This window comes from Chrysemys picta, chromosome 2 (assembly GCF_011386835.1).
Source record: "Chrysemys picta bellii isolate R12L10 chromosome 2, ASM1138683v2, whole genome shotgun sequence".
In the NCBI taxonomy this organism is placed as follows: Eukaryota; Metazoa; Chordata; order Testudines; family Emydidae; genus Chrysemys; species Chrysemys picta.
Window position 1 is genome coordinate 107,624,706 of NC_088792.1, and position 20,354 is coordinate 107,645,059.

The 20,354-nt window shown below is 42.8% G+C and overlaps 1 protein-coding gene across 37 annotated transcripts in view; it reads right to left on the reverse strand.

Moving 5' to 3' along the window:
• The window catches only part of COBL (cordon-bleu WH2 repeat protein), a 245,375-nt gene that overhangs the window by 1,837 nt on the left and 223,184 nt on the right, over positions 1 to 20,354 (reverse strand). For 34 of the 37 annotated variants that reach the window (XR_010598453.1, XM_065583957.1, XM_065583946.1 and 31 more), the window contains 4 exons: positions 13,210 to 13,313; positions 9,845 to 11,880; positions 9,048 to 9,167; positions 6,858 to 7,112 (listed from right to left, as the gene is read on the reverse strand). Coding sequence is in view for 36 of the 37 variants with exons in the window: in XM_065583957.1 (XP_065440029.1) it covers positions 6,858 to 7,112; positions 9,048 to 9,167; positions 9,845 to 11,880; positions 13,210 to 13,313 (2,515 nt within the window). In the remaining variant the exon portion in view is untranslated. The remainder of the gene's footprint in view (positions 1 to 6,857; positions 7,113 to 9,047; positions 9,168 to 9,844; positions 11,881 to 13,209; positions 13,314 to 20,354) is intronic. The other 3 variants (XM_065583955.1, XM_065583935.1, XM_008179165.4) reach the window with 1 other exon arrangement.

The following is a 20,354-nucleotide window of genomic DNA, read 5'->3' on the forward strand; positions in this document are numbered from 1 at the left end:
TTTTTGATAATTTTAAACCTTTTCCTTTCTTGGCCATAAAGGCGTTGGCAGAAGCACGGTTCCTTGAAAAATTAGTCTGATTAGTCTGCATGATTTATTAGCTAGGAGAGGAATTGAAATTTATTTTTGTCTTTTCACATTCACACAAAGTAACAGTGTGCAAGTGAATGCTTCTAACTGTGAAGGAGATGGTCAGATCACTGTCTGGCTCATTTAACCTGTGCGCCAGAGCTTGGCCAAAGGCTTTTGAGGGAAACTTCTGCCCCATTTCTGTGCTAAGCAGCCAGCACACTATTTCACAATTTCATTTGTCCCATTTGATCAAACTGCACTCTCCACATATGCAACCCACCTCCTGCACCAGAATGCCAGCTCTCCCCTCCCCCCCACTATCCAAAATAAAATGCATGGGTGTAACTCCCAACTAAAATAATGGGATTTGTATAGATGTGAGAACAAAATTTGCCCAGTGGTAGTTGCAACTGTGTAACTGAGAGGAGAATTGGGTCCATCCTATATTTCCATTTTATAGGGCAGACATTGGCTGCAATTGTGCTCACAGCTAGACGTATAATTGGTCATTCACATATGGAATAACTGTGATTCCTTGTATAATGATGGTAAATCCATGTGCAAATTACACACATATATACACATGCAGAGGTATACATAATTTTAGAAATCTGACCCATATATTCTCATACTATCTCTGAGATAAAAGGAAATGAAAGTAAACATAAATAAAAGGAAATGAGTATAGCCAAACTGATATAAAAGCCACATGGTACAATATTTTGAATACATTATATCACTATTGAAACTAAAGCCAAACGTATGCAGCTCCATTAGTAGAGTTTTGTCTCTTAATACCACCAGAGAATTTGGGCCTAGATAGGCAGTAAATCTTTTATTCTTCCCTATATCATCCCATTCATCCTCTTGCCTTAGTGCTTTTGTCTGATACTATCCAGTCACCACTGCTTTCAGTGAAAGCCAGGAATTAAATATCTCGTGTGCTCTTGTCCACAGTCTGTTAGTAGCTAAGAACCCAGGGCATTGAAACCCACTGCAGCCAAAGCAAAGGGAGACCAGATAAGGGCTCCTGTTGATGATTAACTGCCCTTAGGCTATGGTAACCCATAAAACCCCCTTACATACTCACATATACTATCTAACATAATGACCATGCACTTCTCACAGGTGGCCCCAGCAACACACCTGCAGCTGGATACATGATAGGCCTTATCTATGGTTTGCCGTCAGACCTTGGAAGTGTGAACACCACACCGTGTTCCTGGATAGGCCACTATTTCATTAATACTGAAACTAAAGACCTTCTCTTTATGTTCATGGTCCCCACCTCTTTCAAGTGATAGGCATGAGCCTCCACTTCTCTCTGGGATGGGACCCTGTGATCCAACCACTCTTAAAATGAGTCTTTGTGTTACACCCTCCTGGCTGCCAATCATGATATAGAGCAGGCCCAACAAACCTGGACCCTGAAAGTGTTTTTCATTGAGAGTCTCTGGACAGTAACAGTATGCAGTGACACAAATGCCACTTCAAAACTAAGTACGATTTATTTGCCAAGAGGTGCAGAGCATTCAGATAAATGGATTAAAAACAACAACATAGTGTCTTGCCTACAATTGGCATTCCCCTCAAGCCCCAAGGTATTTAAGACAGCCTGGGTGCCCCTGTTTTCTTCGGGACCAAATTCCCCCGACTGTCAGTCAGTCTGTATCAGCCTGCAGCAGCTGATAATTTCCCCTCTCTCTTTCCATAGGGCAGTTCTTTAAATGATCAGTGTCTTTTGATCTCTAGGAACTCAGCCCTGGCAAAACAGCTGTGTAACCCCGGTTGGAGCCAAGGAGTTGCCTCTTCACAGCTATTAATTTGGCCATTGTTTGAGTGTTTGTTGGGATGTTCCTTATCTAGGCCATTGTGTTGCCTTTCCTGCCTGGTTCCTGAGACAGCTCCATCTGGTCTAACACCAAGGCAAGTAACCCATCACAAATGAAAATACAAATGCATGCATGTTATTCATAATAAGAACAGATATTTCCTGGTTCTCCCAACTATGCACTAACCAAATTACTTCACTGTCAGAAGCTCTTGTTTCCAGAAAACTTCAAGAGGACAATGGAAGAGAAATCCACACAACTGAAAGACCACTTGTTGACAATCTGTAACCAACATCTAATAGAAAACATTGACAAAGGAGTTTCAAAATGAGCCCTGCCCTCATGCCTCCCACACATGCCACTGTGGTTCTCTGATGAATGACGCAAAATGAAGCAAGACAGAAGTCTGCACTGCCTGTGGCACAAAATCCCCTCACATCCACTGTCCATGAACAACTCAAGGCTCACCAGCAAGGCTCATGCTGCAGCCATAAAGGAAGCAAAACATGACTCTCCCTCAAACATATAATCAGCCAAATAATGGCCAGCAGAACTATTCCATGCTATGAACCTGCTAATCAACCCAGAGTGTCTATCTCCATACAATATATAAACACAAAAGCCTAAATCCTATCTACTCTGAATAGTTCTCATCTTGCTTTGAGTGGGCCTCACTGAGACAGGGATACTACCTAGGAAACATCTCCCATCCCATCTGCCTTAATGGAATTTGAACCATTTTCCCAAATAGAAGTCCTGGAGGATTCAAAGAAGTTCCAGCCCACCAACTATACATCTGAATGCCCCAGTCCTCATGCAAGTCTAGTGACGAACACCTAGCCCCACCACAATAACTGGGATTATCAATGTCTCCTTCAAAGTCAGCAAGCCATCAGCTGCCCTGAACAATACAAGAAGAAACCTACACTTCATGCTATCCAACTACTGACCACTTTCCAGCCCTCCCTTTTTCTGGAGGACATTGAAAGGGTGGTGGCATTCCACCTTCAGCAGTACTCGTCCTCCGCTTACATCCTGGGTGCCTCACCCTCTAGATCCAGAGGAAGGCACAACAAAAAAAAAAAACCAACAACGATCTGGCTAATGTTGATGCATGACCTTCTGGCACTGGACAGAAAACAAACCTCTCTGCTAATACTGTTAGATCTCTCTCTGACCTCTGACACCATCATTCTTACAGTGCTAACGATATGCATGCCAGAAGCTGTCGGGGCAAATGCAGCAGCATTCAGCTGGACGCACTCATTCCTAGTAGACAAAACTCAGAGAGCTGTGATGCAGAGCCCTGCAAGGCTCACTACTCCTTTCTCCTCCACTTTAATTTGTACAGGGGACTGTCTGGAGAAATTATGAGGTGCCCCAGATTCATCTACCACCAATATGCAGATAACATGTATCCCCCTCCACCAATGCAGCCTCTGCCTAGGTGTCCTAATGCCAGAAAGAAATAAGCATCTGGCTCTAGCTTAACCCAGGAAAGACAGGAGTAATATTTGTAGAAACTGGGGGAAACTCTTTGAGGAATCTGTCAATACTCTAATATTGCCAATGAGGGCATTGGGTGTCAGATTGTCAAATTAATGTGGAGCTCTAGGGCCACACAGGACTTATTATTCAATTGCTCCTTTTCATCTTGGCAAAAGCCATAGGTGAGGTCCTCTTTGGTCTCCTCCATGTTAGCAGGGCCGGCTCTAGGATTTTTGCCGCCCCAAGCAAAAAAAAAATTTGGCCGCCCCCCCCTTTTTTTTCATGTTCCCCCGCCCCCAGCCCTGCCCCAACTCCACCCCTTCCGAACTCCTTCCCCAAATCCCCAGCCCCGCCTCCTCCCCCGGGTGTGCCGCATTCCCCCCCCATTGCTTCCTGCGGGCCCCCCCGCGACCTTCCGCCCCACGACCTCCCCCCCGCAACCTCAGGCAAGGGAGGGGGGAGAAGTGGAGCAGTGGCGTGTTCAGGGGAGCAGGCAGAGCAGAGGTGAGCTCGGGTGGGGGTCGCAGGAAGTAACGGGGGGTAGAGGAACCACTCCCTGCTCCAGATCACCTCCGCTCCACCACCGCCGCCTCCCCCGAGCGCCCGCTGCTCAGCTTCTCCTCCCTCCCTCCCTCCCAGCCTTGCTGCGCGAAACAGCTGTTTTGCACCTGGCAAGCCTGGGAGGGAAGGGGGAGAAGCAGAGTGGCGGCGGCGAGCTCAGGGGAGCAGGCGGAGCGGAGGCAAGCTGGGGCAGTGGGGGCACTTTTTCCCCATGCCCCGGAGTCGGCGCCTATGATGGCTGGCGCCAGAATGCCGCCCCAAGAAATGTGCCACCCCAAGCACCTGCTTGTTTTGCTGGTGCCTGGAGCCGGCCCTGCACGTTAGAACTACAGGAAACTCATCTACCCTCAGAATGCAACCACCAGGACAAACATGAAATTGCCACAGTACTTAGCTGCATGCCTTCTAAACAACAAAGGCCAACGTAAATGTATCACATCTGCCTTCATGGACTCCGCTGGCTCTCCATTCACTTCAGAACAGGTTTCAAAGTCCTGATCCTGATCTATAAAGCTTTAGTGGATGCGGGCCTGTAGGGTTACCATATTTATACATTAAGAAAGAGGACACTCCACGGGGCCCTGGCCCCACCCCTTCCCCGCCCCAACTCTGCCCCCGCCCCTGAGCACCTTGCATTCTCCCTCCTCCCTCCCAGCCACGCGAAACAGCTGCCCGAGCGCTACCGGCTTCACGGTTTGCCGGGCAGCCCCCAGACCTCCAGACACTGCCCCCCCGGCCGGGCGCTTCCCCTCCCGGGCTCTGGCTGTGCTGGGGAAGCGCCCAGCTGGGGGCGCAGGGTCCGGAGGTCTGGGCGCTGCCCGGCAAACCGTGAAGCCGGTAGCGCTCGGGCAGCTCGGCTCTTCAGCTACACAAAGCTGAGGTGTCTGGGGGGAGCAACAGCAGCCGCCACCGTGGGTGAATCCACCTGCAGCTCGCAGCCTGCCAGAGCCGCTCTAAGGTAAGCAGGGGACTGGGGCAGGGATGCCGGAAAAACAAAGCTGGGAGTATTTTCCTGGACATGTTCGGCTTTTTGGCAATTCCCCCCGGACGGGGATTTGAGGACCAAAAAGCCGGACATGTCCGGGAAAATCCAGACGTATGATAACCAGAGGGGCCTGACTATTTCTGAGACCACCACCACCACTAGCCCTTGCACCCCGCAAGACAGCTAACCTCCACAGGGATAATGTAGCTGGAGGGATCTATGTTTAGACTATCGGACACTTTGGGAAGACCTGGGACTCAGAAGCAGGACCATGGCTGTTGAACTCCTTGATGAAAGAGTTCAGATTGAACCCAATCCTGATTGCACCGATGTGTAAAACCCACTGTTGCTAGAAACCATTTCTTCAGGAATAGCATGGATAAATAAACATACAATAATACATAAAATATACCTGAAGATCTAAATCAACATTTTTCTGTAACAGGTGGAACGGAGAGAGAAAGCATCATTTGTTCTGAAGTCTTTTGCTTCTTCATAACATTGTTAGATGGTTTACACCGAAGTGATAGGTGCCTTATACATACCCAAGAGAGCATATTATGTGTAATTTTACACATGCAAAATAACTGCACAAATTGGTTTATTTTAGCATGCTGAAGCTGGACCCTTAGAGGTTCCCTGAAACACTGACTTGTTCGTGTAATGAGTAATAACTCTAAAAAGTTGTACTTTATAAGAAATTAGAACTTTTATAGCTATAGTATCAATTGGTTGATAATATTGCTCAGTTTGTTTTATAAAGGGAAAATGGACAAGGCTAAATCATATTTATATGTTTATGGTTTGCATCAGCGGCGTCCCAAGGTGGGAAAACTCCATCTGTGCTTGCAAATACCCAAAAGTCCATGGGCTAAAGTCCATTCTCAGTTACTGAATGAATTCTGGAATAAAGCCACTGAAGCCAATGGGCCTGAATCTGTTCTCACCATCATTTGTGTAAACCAGGAGTAACTCAGTTTGACAATAGAATCTGGCTCAAAGAGTTTAATACAGTGACTCCAAAATACACCAGTATAACTCAGAGCAATATTTGGCCCATTGGGAGTTGCAGCCATACAACTAAAACCAGAATAAACCCCACAGGGCCTGAAACTTATCTCAGATGAACTTTGTACTGGTATAATTCTATTAACTTCAGAGAAGTTATTCCTGATTCATACCAGAGTATGAAAGTCTGGAAATTACCATGTGCGCTGCGTGCACATACTTGCATACTGGGTGGTTAAGTTTCATTTTCTTCACAAGGTTTATGTAGAACCACAATTTAGGAGAGATATGGAATGTATTAGTAAAAATCTGGCATATCATAAAAGGGACACTGTCAGGAATATTAGGCCTCACAATTTGATCCAGAGTCAGCCTTGAGGGTGGCTGACTGGGCGCATGCATTGGGTCCCAAAACCTATGATACGCTATTGGAATTAAAGGTGAATATGTATCCCTAAATTGCTTAGGTGCAAGTTTTTTGGAAAGGGCTAAGAGGAAAGATAGATGGGCCTAATTCTGGCTTATCCTAGGTCCTGTTTGTTCAGAGGTCAACTGACTATCTGACTATTATTAGTTTGTCAGAATTTAATGGAAGAGGTCATCCAAATTCTATGATTTTTTAAAATTAATGATCTTAACATTCCTCTTCAAAAGAACATATGTATGCAAATTTTATTCTTACATGAAGAAAACCACACGTGAGGCGATGTGCTCTAATGTCCAAAGACTTGAGATGCAGCACTAATCTTTCCACTGCAGTTAAAGAAAACATGGTACGTATCTCTTTAAGTTGGCAAAAAGAAAAAAAAAAAAAAACATAGCTAGCACAACTTGCAAACTGCTCCCAGAGCAGCACTGCATCCTCAGCTTGTTTCAGCGAAAAAGCTGATAACATAGATGAGCACGTTTACCTTTCTTAACCTTGCTGCTCCAGCGCCAGAGCGAATAGCCTCCATTAGGGCCTCCCTTGCCTCCCCAGGGTTACTTGTAGCAGTGACAGGAAATTTAGGAGCTGTCATTGACTTGTGGCTGGGAGGAGGTGGTGGCGGCGGCAGGACAGGTGGAGGCGGGATCCAAAGTTGCTCTGCCTGACAGGCTTCTTTATTTTGCAAGGACAGTTCTGCATTTCTAAAGCTCTGCAGCTCTTCAGAGGCCGATGATGAGATCTACCAACAAGACAGTTGAACGTGAATAGTTAATATCTGGGATAACACTAAATTGTAATTATTTGACACTTGATGCACACTTTTATTTCACCACTCCCAACTTCAGTTTGCTCAACTGATATAAAACACGTAGAACTTTTGTTTGCTCATTGGTTTAAACATCTGTTACTACTCTCTCACATCACTCAACTGGGCTGATTACCAGGACCAAGGACTTGGCATTGACTGTGTCTCAGAAATTCAATCTTTACTTACTGTGAACTCTAGCATCCTGTAACTCTTGGAGTGTAAGGTAAAAGGCTGACAGTTGGACTTGGTGTGAGTTTGGGTTACTTTGGAATTCCTTAACCTAAAATTGCTGCATGAATTATATGTGCAGAAGCCTGCTCTAATATAAACAACCTGGTGGGAAGCTTGCTTGTGCTTTTTTCAACAGCCTTTTGTCTTAAACAATAGCTATTAATAACAATGATAATGTCATAAATGTCAAGAATTTATTTATCCTCAAAGTGTTTGGCAAACATTAACAAATTTATCCTCACAGGACAAATGTGGGGATACAAAGTAAATATTATTATCCCCATTTCACAGATGGGCAAATTGAGGCAGAGAGTGGCATGTGAATTATCTAAGGCCAAAGAGGGAGCCAATAGCAGAACAAGAACTCGGGAGCGCTTGTACTCCATTCCTGTACTCTGTCCACTACAATACATATGCATTGCATTAATTAACACAGGCCACATTGTGTGAAAAAGTGATGGATGGTTCCTAAAAAATATTCTTAAAAATAATTTAAAAAGCCACTCATTTACTGGAGAAAAGAATTTGAAAGAGTCTCTCTGATGATACAACAACAATTTATTTTCAGAACTTCCTTCACACGGATTCTCAGCTATGCCCAAGCAATATACCGTGCAGTTCAGTAGCGTGTGCGCGCGCAAACATGGCCTTTGCCTTCCTCAGTCTTGGAATGGCTGTGTGCCAGACTGCTCTTTCTCTGCCTCTGGTAACATACTGTGTTGTGGGATGTCAGTATCAGAGGAAGCTGTCTATTCTATCTGCCCCAAGAGTAATGAGGCATTCACAGTTGCTTTGAGGATAATGGAGTCACATAGGGAACAACAGGGACATTATGTGGTTGGTAGACATCCAGTGATCCCCAGCTGTGTGGATAGTTGGCAATGGTTTGAGTCACTGCATCAGGGAGATGGGACACTTCTTGCCCAATACACTTCCTTGGCTGGGCCAGTGAACTGAGTGAAGGTTCATGTTAGAGCAATTCAGACTCTGGCTATTAAAAATAAGAGATGCCTTAATGGTTAGATAAATTCTTCCAACAGAAGGCGTCATCTAACTGTGGGGAAATAAGTCAGATTTGTAGTTAGTTGCATACAATTGCATGTATACATTGCATGCATCTAACTAATGTCCATAAACAGAGTGTGCATGTGGAAATCAAGTATTTGCATGCACATATGTCCAGTAGGTAGATTTGTGGGGTATGTTGACACATAAGTTAGGTGGGGTGCAAACTGCATATTCCTACCATGAAAAGCTTATCCATAATGTCTAAGCCTGTGCAAATGCCGAACTGAAGATTGTTGGGTTAAGTATCTGGATTGTTGGGTTAAGTGCAGTCTCATATTAAACTAATTTGGGTTTACCTTGATTTAATGTTAGCCATCACATTAAAAATGTTTTGCCCTCCGCTACCAGTGTACAATTCTAATGAAGTCAATGAAGTTCTATAGCTGAGTGCAGAATTTGGCCCATCATGTAAACATTACAGTCCTGTCCTTTGTTGTCATAATTTTTTCTAAGGTCTTCTTGTTGCAATACAAATTATTTTGCATCACTCTAGGTTATTGTTCACCCAGCACATTCAGTAGGAACAACCAATGAGAAGAGCACTGATCCTATTTATCTATTTCTTACCTTTTTTAGGCTTGAGGTGCCACTGTGGCCTCTGATTGCTGCCAGCAGGGCTGAATGCTCATTCTCTGGCTCGGCATATGAGGATTTCTTCTGACTTCCATTTATCATGCTGTCTGAACTCTAGAGTATGAACAAAATAGACACCATCAAGTTTTTACTAGATATTTACTTAAAGGTAATTTGAAAATACTTTATTAAAATTGTTCGGAGCACATATCTGTATTTTAAGCTCTGTGGGCAAGGTAGCTTTGCTTCCTTTGGGCCTGATTCTGCAGCCCTTATTCATAATGCATACTACTTACTCAAGCAAGTGGTCCCACTGAGTTAAATTTTGCTCAGGAATGCAGAATCAAGCCCTCTGTGTACTGTACAGAACACCAAACACAGTATCAGCAGTTAACAAATAATAAATCTTGCTGATATAAAGTAATTGTATATCTTTCATTGACGTGTAGCTAAATGTTTCCTATTTACTACACATTCCAATGTTTATATAACTTTCAGGAATACTGGTTAGGCTTTTAGGTTAACCTCTGTTACATCTTTCTTTATACTGTACAGCTGTATTCCTCTGGTTATTCTAACTAGTGCAAGTGGCTATGCTGTTGCATAACAATATATAGTACGTGCGGAATAACCAGTGGCCTGGTTCTGAATTTTGCTATTATAAATGTTTTAAATATTACGTGTACTACAGCTCATCAACAAGAGTACCAGTTATAAAATAGCCTGCTGTCTACTCCAGTGAATACAGGCTTTCTCCAGTTTCAATAGCCTAAATGAAGTCTCCACTTTACCTTTCGGAGTTTCTCCTTTCCTCCTGCAGTCTGAATGGCTTCCATTAAAGTGCTGTGCAGAGATGTATCTTTCGGAACTGATTTCTGGATAATGGGTTTAAACTTCTTCTTTGGCCCAAAGATATTGGTCTGTACAGTGACATCAGATTTATTTATACTGTCAGGCTTCTCGTCCCTTTGAGAAATGACGTGGTTATTCACAGGCATAATATTTAGCTCTGACAATGCTCCTGAAGAATTAGTTTGTATATTGTTAGCAGGATGCCATTTAGTGGACCTCAACAATGAGCTGGAAGAGGATGTAGGTGTTGGGAGATCAGGTGATGGGAACGATGAGAAAGAATTAGTATGGTCCATCTTCTCATATGTCTGATCAGACAAAGGATGTGTGTTTTTATCAACTATACTATGTTTGCTGTTAAAACTGTGATCGCCTTCTGCAGTCCTGTTATCCTTTGAAGAAGATTTAGTTGGTACACTGATACTCCGTTTATAGAAACCTACAGGGGTTGTCTGATTCAGTAACCTGATGTTCACTGCTTTGTTTTTCACAGCAGAATTATCACCAAGCATCAACCTGCTATTTGATGCTTTGTGACTGCAAGTAAAAATATTTGAATAAGAGTCTCTCATTTCTGCTGGTTTTATTTCCATAGGGCTGGTTTTGGCCATAATAATGCATCCTTTGGGGAGAGGTTCTGCTCCAGTTTTTATCAATTTTTCTTCATGATTATTCTCCTCTTTATCATGCTTCTCTGTCAAATCAGTCTTAAATGTAAGTGGATCTAGGCGTTTTGCAATGGCAGAGGCAACATAATGGCTTGAAGTTCTTTTATAAGGCTTTAGAAATGGGAACTCTGTCTTGTCCTTGGTAATTGTTGGGGACACTGATGTTTTTACCTGAGACTGTGTGGCTGGCACAGGTGGTTTGATTCTTTCAAGCTCAAAATGCCTTTCAGCCACATTTGAAGTAACTGGTTGCGATGGTATAGGTTTTGGATCTGTTAGAGAGATAGGTTTGCTTTCAAATGTTGAATTAAAGGGTTTGGAGCTCACAGTGACTATTGACTTTTTAGAATTATGTTCTATAGACTTGTCAGATTGTTTTCCTGAAGAGTTTGACCTCCAGAATTCCTTTACTCTCCCAATAAGAGGTTCTTCAGTTTCATTGGAAGAAATATCTGACGTGTTCTTGTTGCCAGCATTTGGAATCATCAAGTTGCCTAGGTCATCTATCTTAATGGCACCAGTGGAGAAAGAATTACCTCTATCGAAGTATTTTATTTCAGGTTTGGGAGGGACAACTTTAAAGGTTGTCAGACCTACTTTAGGTTCATAGCTTGTTACAGAACTAGGGGCACGATGACCCCACAGAGGTGGTGACAGGATATCTTCTTTCTCCTCAGTTGTTTTGGTTGATGGGGGCTTGAATTCCAATTCTGTTTTCATTTTGTTCAAGAATCTTTCCTGACTATTTTGTTCATTACATGGATTTGTTTTCTCTCTTGCTATGTGGATTTGAGTCTTAGGCTTGAGGTGAGAAGAAATCAGAATGGGTTTGCATTCCTCAGAACTAACACCGTTTTTATAGGTGTTTTCCAGTCGCAGGTTGTTTTCATTTCTCTTTTCAAACAAGGATGAAAGAGATTCAAACATCTCTCGCCTCTGTTCTACAGGCAGGGTTTTAGATACATCGTCAGAAGACTGCTGGTGAATTAAGTCCATGGATATGCTCAGAGATCCACCATCTACATGTTTCTTATCAAAAGACCCTGCACTGTTATTATTTGTAAAGTTCCCTAAATTAATGGAATCAGCTGATATATCTTCATCATCTGCATTAGGGAGTAATGCATTCTCTTCATCTTCAATTGGACCTACTGTGTTAATATCCAGAATCTCATCTATAATTGTTACTGGAACAACAAAGGCAGCATCTTGAGCAGTTTCTGCATCGCTGAAATGCGGGCTAGACGCCCCATTTGTGTGGTTTGATACAGAGTCATTATCTGCTTCATAATGTATACCTTCCATTGCTGCAAAAATATAAACAAAAACTTTCACAAATTGGTCAGATTCGTGCAACATCGCTGTCAATTACTCAAAGATGGGTTAGACAATCAACAAATCAGGATTTTGATCACACTTACATAACTTACGACATACCGGTTCACAAGTTTCCATACGTGTTCCTGTTGTAAGAAAAAGCAGTATCTGCATACATTTTACTGTCTGGTTGATGATTACCATCAGCCTATTGTGCGTGCACACCTCCTGATGTGGCCAATGGGAATCTCATATGTGTAGATGAGGGTAGAATTTAGTCTGTTGTTTATACCTTAACTTTCACTAACGTCTCAGTGACAAATACTTCACCGCAATATTCCAAAGGAGCATTTCAGAAAAATGGCAAATATCTCTCAATTATGATTTTCAAACCTGGTTAATAAAAACAATCTGTCTGAGGGACCACCTGAAGCAAGCCAACAAAGAAACTGAACTTACATTTCCTTTTCTACCATCCCGCCCTCCCATCATCATCCAGGAATGTAACAATTTCACTGTGAAAGGAGCTATTGGGTTTATTTCTTCTTTCAATTACTTTGGTGTAAATCAAGAGTGACTACACTCAACTTAATGGACTTGCAATGGTATAAAACTCCCATAAGTGAGATCATAATCAGGCCCACTGCATTCTAAGATGCTGCAAAATTATGAGGTTTAAAGAAGGGTTCACATAATTTTGCATCAAAAATAATTGTGTGATATTTTGATTGATCACAGGTGATTAGGAAGCAGGGTATTTCTTTGTGATGATATTTAGTCTCTTTTTATCTATTCTGGTCAGGATTTTAGAGTTCTAACTTTAAACTACATGTAGGAATGCAGTTGAAATATCACACAGAAAACATCCCCCCTTCTCCATTTGATCCTGATGAAATATACGCAGTTTGTGTGGTATAAACTGAGAGGATCCTGCTACAAAGTTGCAAACTACATATAGCACATTGATCACAAACATAGTGCCAAATTCTCTACTTCCACTGAAGTCAGTGAAAATATGCCAGCAGAAAATGTGGCCCATAAAGTGCTACCTTTCTGGTAGCAGGCACTCATATGCAGTGATGTCCATATAAATATCTGGATAAATAGATAATAGCAGTCTAAGGATACTGATTTGATCTAGCAGCAAAACAATATGGGTTGGCGTAGCAGAAATGTATAGTGTGGGTCAAGTTTTGCTCACAGATATATGTGTAGCTCCCAGTGACTTCCATGAAAACCTTGCACATGCACAGGGCAGAAACTGACTCCGAATATTTCTGCCATGCCTTATAACTTCTGTAGCTGACACAGTTCCCTACCTTCTAAATCTTCATCCAGTTCAGCCAAAGTCTGTTGGAGTCGTGCCGCAACGACTACATCCTCATTGTCATTCTTAGCTGCAGTCGTTTCTTCATCTCGGCTACTAATTGAAAGAGAAAAATGGTGGGGTTATTTTTGCATTGTCACTCTGAAATCCATTCTCATTTCAACCCCTTTGGTTTCATTGTAGATGTGCAGCACATACCTCCAAAGAACAAAACCCTTGCAGAGCTACAGGCACACACCATACTGATACAACCATGTCTCTTATTAAAATACCTTTGCACTGTGGGATCTTTGTGGTTTCTCAGTGTGCTGGTGATCAAAAGATTAGGATTAATAAAGCTTGTCACAAAGAAATGGCGCGGTTTCACTGTGAAGTCAAAGGAGAGTGCCCAAATGGAAATTGTTTGCATATCTGTGTCATTTTGAAGCAGGCTGCTACATGTATTGTGCACACAATGTACATACATATGAATTGCAATTAAAAATAAATACAATTAAGGTCTGTTAAACATCCATTTTTCATTCTGAGGGGAGGAAAAGGGAGTAACTAATCTCTTTGGAGACAGTTCTAATCATATTTATTATAAGCCTGATTATTCTCTCAAATATAACAGTGTAATCAACAGTAACACCTCTGGTTTCAATGAAGTTATGCAATGGTTTAAAATCAGTGTGAAATCAGAATCAGGTCTCTCATATTTTCTTCAATTGTCTTTTTTAACAAAAAAATACCAGTGATATTTGTGTGACAACAAGATCTTTGTTCTTAGAGGTGGAATCCTGACCCCATTGAAGTCAGTGGGAATTTTGCCACTGACATCAGTGGACCCAGGATTTCACCCTAGGACAGGTGTGGCCAACCTGTGGCTCTGGAGCCACATGCGGCTCCTTGTATAGGCACCGACTCCAGGGCTAGAGCTACAAGCGCCAACTTTCCAATGGGCCAGGGGGTGCTCACTGCTCAACCTCTGGCTCTGCCACAGGCCTTGCCCCCACTCCACCCCTTCCTGTCCCCTCCCCTGAGCCTGCCATGCCCTCGCTCCTCTCCCCATCCCCAGAGCCTCCTGCATGCCAGGAAACAGCTGATCAGGAGGTGCGGGGAGAGAGGGGGAGGCGATGATTGGCAGGGCTGCCAGTGGGTAGGAGGCGCTGGGAGTGGCGGGGGACGGGCGGAGCTGATGGGGGCTGCTGACGTATTACTGTGGCTCTTTGACAATGTACATTGGTAAATTCTGGCTCCTCCTCAGGCTCAGGTTGGCCTCCCCTGCGCTAGGAGTTTGTTTATTTGTTCTCCTTATTCCTCACTTTAAGTCATAATTTGCTAATCTGTGACATTCCAGTTAGGATTTGTCCTTGTGCTTAGGCTACCGGCAAAATAATTTCCTGCTCCAGCCACTCTCAAATCCTTTCACTAGCTTCCCTTTGCCTGTCAAACTTCTTATCCTCACCCAGGCACTGTACAACTAGCTCCTGTCCACATCTGCTCGGTTTCCATTTGCTCCCCCACCCACTACCTACGCTCCTCCAAAGCCTCTTTCCTGTATGTTCAATTTATACTATTCTCCTCTTCCATCTTTGTGCCATCTTCCATGCCCCAGTCTTTCCCTTTCCTTCTGTCCCTAATGGTGTGATCCTTCTCATTCAAATCCATCCTTGAACATGCTTCCTTCTGAGAGGCCCTCATATTAAAAATACAATAAAATGTACTGCTTCAAGTAAAACTGTTCAGCAAATCATAGAAGTCTGAATGTTGTTGTCTGTGTTCAAGTCAGACTGCAGAGGCCCAATCCTGCAGGGGCCCAATCCTGCAGAGTACTGCTGAGTGCCAAGCAACCTCAACTGCAATTATAATTAATAGGCACTCAGCACTTCCTTAAAACAGGCCTTCTGAGTTTCAGTGGGTTCTAAATTAGCTGTTATCACTCAAGAGAGAGATCTGGGCGTCACCATGGATAGTTCTCTGAAAAGTTCAGCGCAGTCTGCAGCCGTGGTCAAAAAGGATAACAGAATGTTAGGAACCATTCAGAAGAGATAGAAAATAAGACATAAAATATTATAATGCCACTATGTAAATCCAGGGTGCACCCACACCTCTAATACTGTGTCCAGTTGTGGTCACTCCTTCTCAAAAAGAATACAGTGGAAATGGAAAAGGGAGAAGGGCAACAAAGAAGATTAAGGGTATGGAACAACTTCCATACAACAATAGACTAAAACAATTAGGACTCTTCAGCTTAGAAAAGAGACGACTGACGGGGGGATGTGATAGAGGTCTATAAAATCATAAATGGTGCAGGAAAAGTGAATAGAGAAGTGTTATTTACCCTTTTTCACAATACAAAAGCCCAGAGTCGCCCAGTGAAATTAACAGATAGCAGGTTTAATACAAACAAGTGTGAAAAAGTATTTCCTCAACTAACTTGTGGAACTCATCGCCATGTGATGTTGTGAAGGCCAAAAATATAACTGAGTTTTTAAAAAGAACGGGATAAGTTCATGGAGGGTAGGTCCATCAATGGCTACTAACCCAGATGGTCAGGGATGCAATCCCATGTTTGGGGTGACCCTAAATCTCTGACTACCAGAATTTGGGAGTGGAAGACAGGGTTTGATCACTCCATAATTGCCTTGTTCTGTATATTCTCCATGAAGCTCTGATATGGGCTAGTGTTCAAGACAGGCTACTGGGCAAGATGGATCATGGTCTGACCCTAAGATCTTATGTCCTTATGAGAATGTACCTGAAGCCATTTTGTTTTTGTTTATTGAACTTGGGCTGCAATAAGTCCTCTTGCTATTGCCCTTTGAAATAGACCTCCAAATTAAGTTTTTGGGTTGTTTCTCCTGTTTCTGTTGTTGACTTAATTAACCTATTACACCACATTTTACTTTCTATGCCATTTTGTTATATAAGTTTCTCCTACTGACTGCAGAATGAACTGAATAAAAATAGCACATCCATAGAATCAATGTCTTTTAAAGTTCATCTCTATTTTCTCGCTTCACTGTGTTGGCATTCCTGCAGCTCTGTGCTTAAATGCACAGATAAATTCCTTGAGCCTGACTCTCCTCTCACTTACACCAGCATAAATCAGAAGTAACTCCCCTGAAGTTATATAAGTAAATTGGTATAAGTGAGATCAGAATCAAGCCCCCAGTCTATGCCAATACATAAATAAATAAGCCCCAGAACATTTTTCAGATGTTTGCCACTGACAAAGACACCACCTCAGCAAGGCATTTGACGATGTGCTGAATAATAATCGAGTTATAACGTAGCACTTTAACACCTGCTTAACTTTAAGCAAGCAGGCATGTAAGCCCACCTGAAAGCAATGTTTAAGTGCCATACTGAATTGGGATTAAATCCAGTAACCAAAATCTATTGTTTAAATACAGAGAGAAAGAACTGACAAACCAAAATGTTATATAGAAAACAGACTGCAAACAGTATATATACATTGCTTCAACAACACAATGGGCCAGACCTTAGGAAGTGCTGATCATCCACCGAAGCCAATGGGAGTTGAAGATGCTCAACACCATCTGGGATCAGGCCCTACATGTGTTAATCATCAGTCACATTGCAATGCTTATGTTAACCTGAGTTTTCTTGTCAACAGACCTATGGAAAGGCAAGGGAGCAAGAAAAGACAGGTTCATCCTCATCTGATCTACAGGCTGAAGAAGTGAAGGTTTCAGTGCAGAAGCCAGAGGATGCAAGGCCCCAATCTTACAAAAAACATGAAGTAAATGGAATTAATTATTTGAGAAAAGTTACCGCACTATCTAAGCTCTTTGTTGGACCAGGCCTAAGCAAGGAGCCGTTATCCAGACTCAGTGCAGAGTTCTATTATGTGTAGGTTCTCATACTGTGCTCATCACCGTAGTATCTAAGCAAATTCCAGCAGTGCACTAAACCTCATGATTAATACCTGTCATGTGCTGTTTGTTCTCTCATCCTCTTGACCCCAGAGTCCAAACTATTCCTTCCCGTTTTATGTATAATCCCTCCCTGCTGCCCCAAAAACCTTATTACTCCTGGGGGAATTCTATGCCACTGCCCAATGAAGAATTTTGCAGAAATTAATGTTGTGCAGGCAGAATTTCCTTCCCCCACAGAAATGGGCTGCAGTGCTGCTGGCAGCCATTGGGGCCGCTGGACCGGGCAGAGCCCAGCTCACACCTAAGGGTAGGTCTACACTTACCTCTGGGTCCGGCGGTAAGCAATCGATCTTCTGGGATCGATTTATCGTGTCTTGTCTAGACGCGATAAATTGATCCCGGATCGATCCCGGAAGTGCTTGCCGTCGATGCTGGTACTCCAGCTCGGCGAGAGGAGTACGCAGCATCAGCGGGAGAGTCTGCCTGCCGCGTCTGGACCCACAGTAAGTTTGAACTAAGGTACTTCAAATTCAGCTACGTTATTAACGTAGTTGAATTTGCGTACCTTAGTTCGAAGTGGGGGGCTAGTGTGGGCCAGGCTTAAGAGACACTGCAGAGGGGAGGGGGAGGGAGCTAAAGGGTTTTTGACAACTGCAGTTCTCAGCACACCCTGAGGGAAGGAGAGGACAGTGCACAGGAAACTCTGTGCAAGCCTGGGACCGAGCATCAGACTTGGCTTGGGGAGGGTGCGGATATCTGGGCCGGGGGAGGGGGTTTAGCTATATTGGCTGGGGGTAGGGACCATGGCTGCTCTCTGGGAGGGAGGGGTTGTGGGTGTCTAGCCTCCTGGCTAGGCTCAGGGGAAGGGGGAAGGGGGCAGAGAAACAAGAACTGGGCTGTCATAAGGTTTTTTTTAACTCTCTACTCCTGGGGGAATTTTTGTGTGTGTCTGTATTGTTACAGATATACTTGCTTACAGGTATTTTGAAATAAATTACCAAAATAATTGAAACTGGCATGATTATGTAGTGTTATTTTTAAAAATAAAATTTGCAGAATTTTAAAATATTGTACACAGATATTTTTTTCGGGGCACAGAATTTTAAGTTTTTGTTGCAGAATGCCCCTGGGAGTAACTTATGTTTTATTCTGACAGTCTTCATTCAGTCTCCTAAAATACATAGGAGAGTGGCATTACAAAGTCTAGTGGATTGTGCTCAGGGGCTAGGAACCAGAAAGTCTTGAGTTCCAATTCTAGCTGTAGTATGGACTCACTGTGTGGTCTCAGGGATGTTGTGTAGAATCCAATCCATCTCGCACTGAAAATCAGTAAGAGCCTTTCCAAGATGCTGGATTTGGCCCTTACAGCTAAATTATTACTTCCCCTTAATAGGCACAGAATGGGCAGGGATTTCTTCCCAATTTCTCTGTGCACTTGTGCAGTGACAGAGTATTATCTGCTTCCTAATCTCTGTGCCTCAATTTCCCTAGCTGTAAAACTGAGATAACAATACCTAATTCATAGGAATGTTACAAAGAAAATTAGTTGCTTGTACAGTGCTTTGGAAATGAAAGTACTATTATTATTTTTCTCTTAAGCATAAGGCTTTAGGGAAGGTGCAATTTTTTGTGCATTTCTTAATTTTAATAAAATTAATTCTCCTTCCCGCCCCCCAAAACCTTGCAGTGTCCATATACAAATATTAGGGCTCGTCTCGAAATTATCATGGTTTCAAAATACAAGTGTGTGTGTCTTGGGTGAGGGGAAGATCTAGGGGTTTCCAGTAGCTCACGTGACATATAAATAGGCTTAAAACTACTTTTCACACGACAGTATTTAGCAAAAGAAAACAAAAGAGCCTTTAATTTCTTTTTAAACCCTCCCTCCCTACCCTTTAGCTTTTTCTTTTGTTGACAGTTCTGTTTTGGTTAGAATCCAAGACAAACATAAGATTTATTCTGATATTGTGTTTTACATGCTGGATAAACATTAGCAATGGCATTTTCTCACACACTTTTTTTCATTTGGGAAAGAACATGATAAACTTTAGGTTGCTTTTCTCATACAATACGAGGTGCTGAAAATTACAGCACTGCTGAGTTTTTAGCCAAGCTAGAAAGAGCAAACGTGCACAGCTCCAGGACGCTGCTCACTATGTTCCTTATGTAGATTAGCAGAGATCCATGCAAGAGCAAAGGATGGAGTGCAGCAACTGCTCACCTACTGACTTTAATGTTTCACTGAGCTAAGGCCACAGCATATAATTATTCCTCCGCAGTCACTCTCTCAGCTGGAGACAAAATGAAAGTTACAGCAGCATTTTGTCAAATTAGCACCACAGAAGAAGGACTTTTATGAGAAAGTTTAATTCAAAAGGGGAAGAGAAAAAGCTCAGATACATCTAGTCATAAATACTGCTTTACTTTTAAACAGTTAAAGGCACTATAATTGCCGTCAGAGACGCTGCCATTATATTATATTATATTATATTTAGAGCGACTTCTTTGGGTTTTAGTGCATGATCAAATTAACCCTATCCTGAATTAAGAGCATTTCCAAAGAGTTATGGAAAGCTTGATATATAGCATCAGATGTGGATGGCTGCAAAACAAGAACAGTGTAGCTGAAAAAACACAATGGGTAACAACACAGGGCTATGTGAACTGCCTTAAGAACAGTCATGCTGATTTTCTACCCCCATCCAGTAATATCAAAATATTAGTGGTTCCCAGATGTCCATTCTTGGCACAAGGCTCATCTATGCTAAATAATTGTGGACTCTATCTTGAAAGGTGCTGAGCACTGATGACTTCCACCGAGGGGGGCTACTTGAATGGGTGTTGAGAGCACTTGCCACCTCACAAGAGGCAGTCAGTAGGCTTGGAGGAACCAGCCTGACATTTGGTGTAGCAGGATGATCCTATGATTAAAACAACGGACAGGGACTCAAGAGACCTAGCTTCAATTCCCTTTTCTTCCACAGACTTTCTTGTGTGGTGTTGGGCAAAACACTTTCTCTCTCTGTGCCTCAATTGTTCATCTGTAAAATGGGACTAATGATCCTTCCCTATCTCACAGAAGTGACGTGAGAAGAAATGCTTGGAAGACACTCAGGTAGTACTATGGGAATGGGAGCTACATAACAAGATAGATATTGAATGCGTTAAGCTCCCCTGAGAACATGTTTTTGAAAGAGCATCCTTGTGAATAAGGCTTTCTATTTAAACTAAGTCACAGTGGGGACCCCAGACA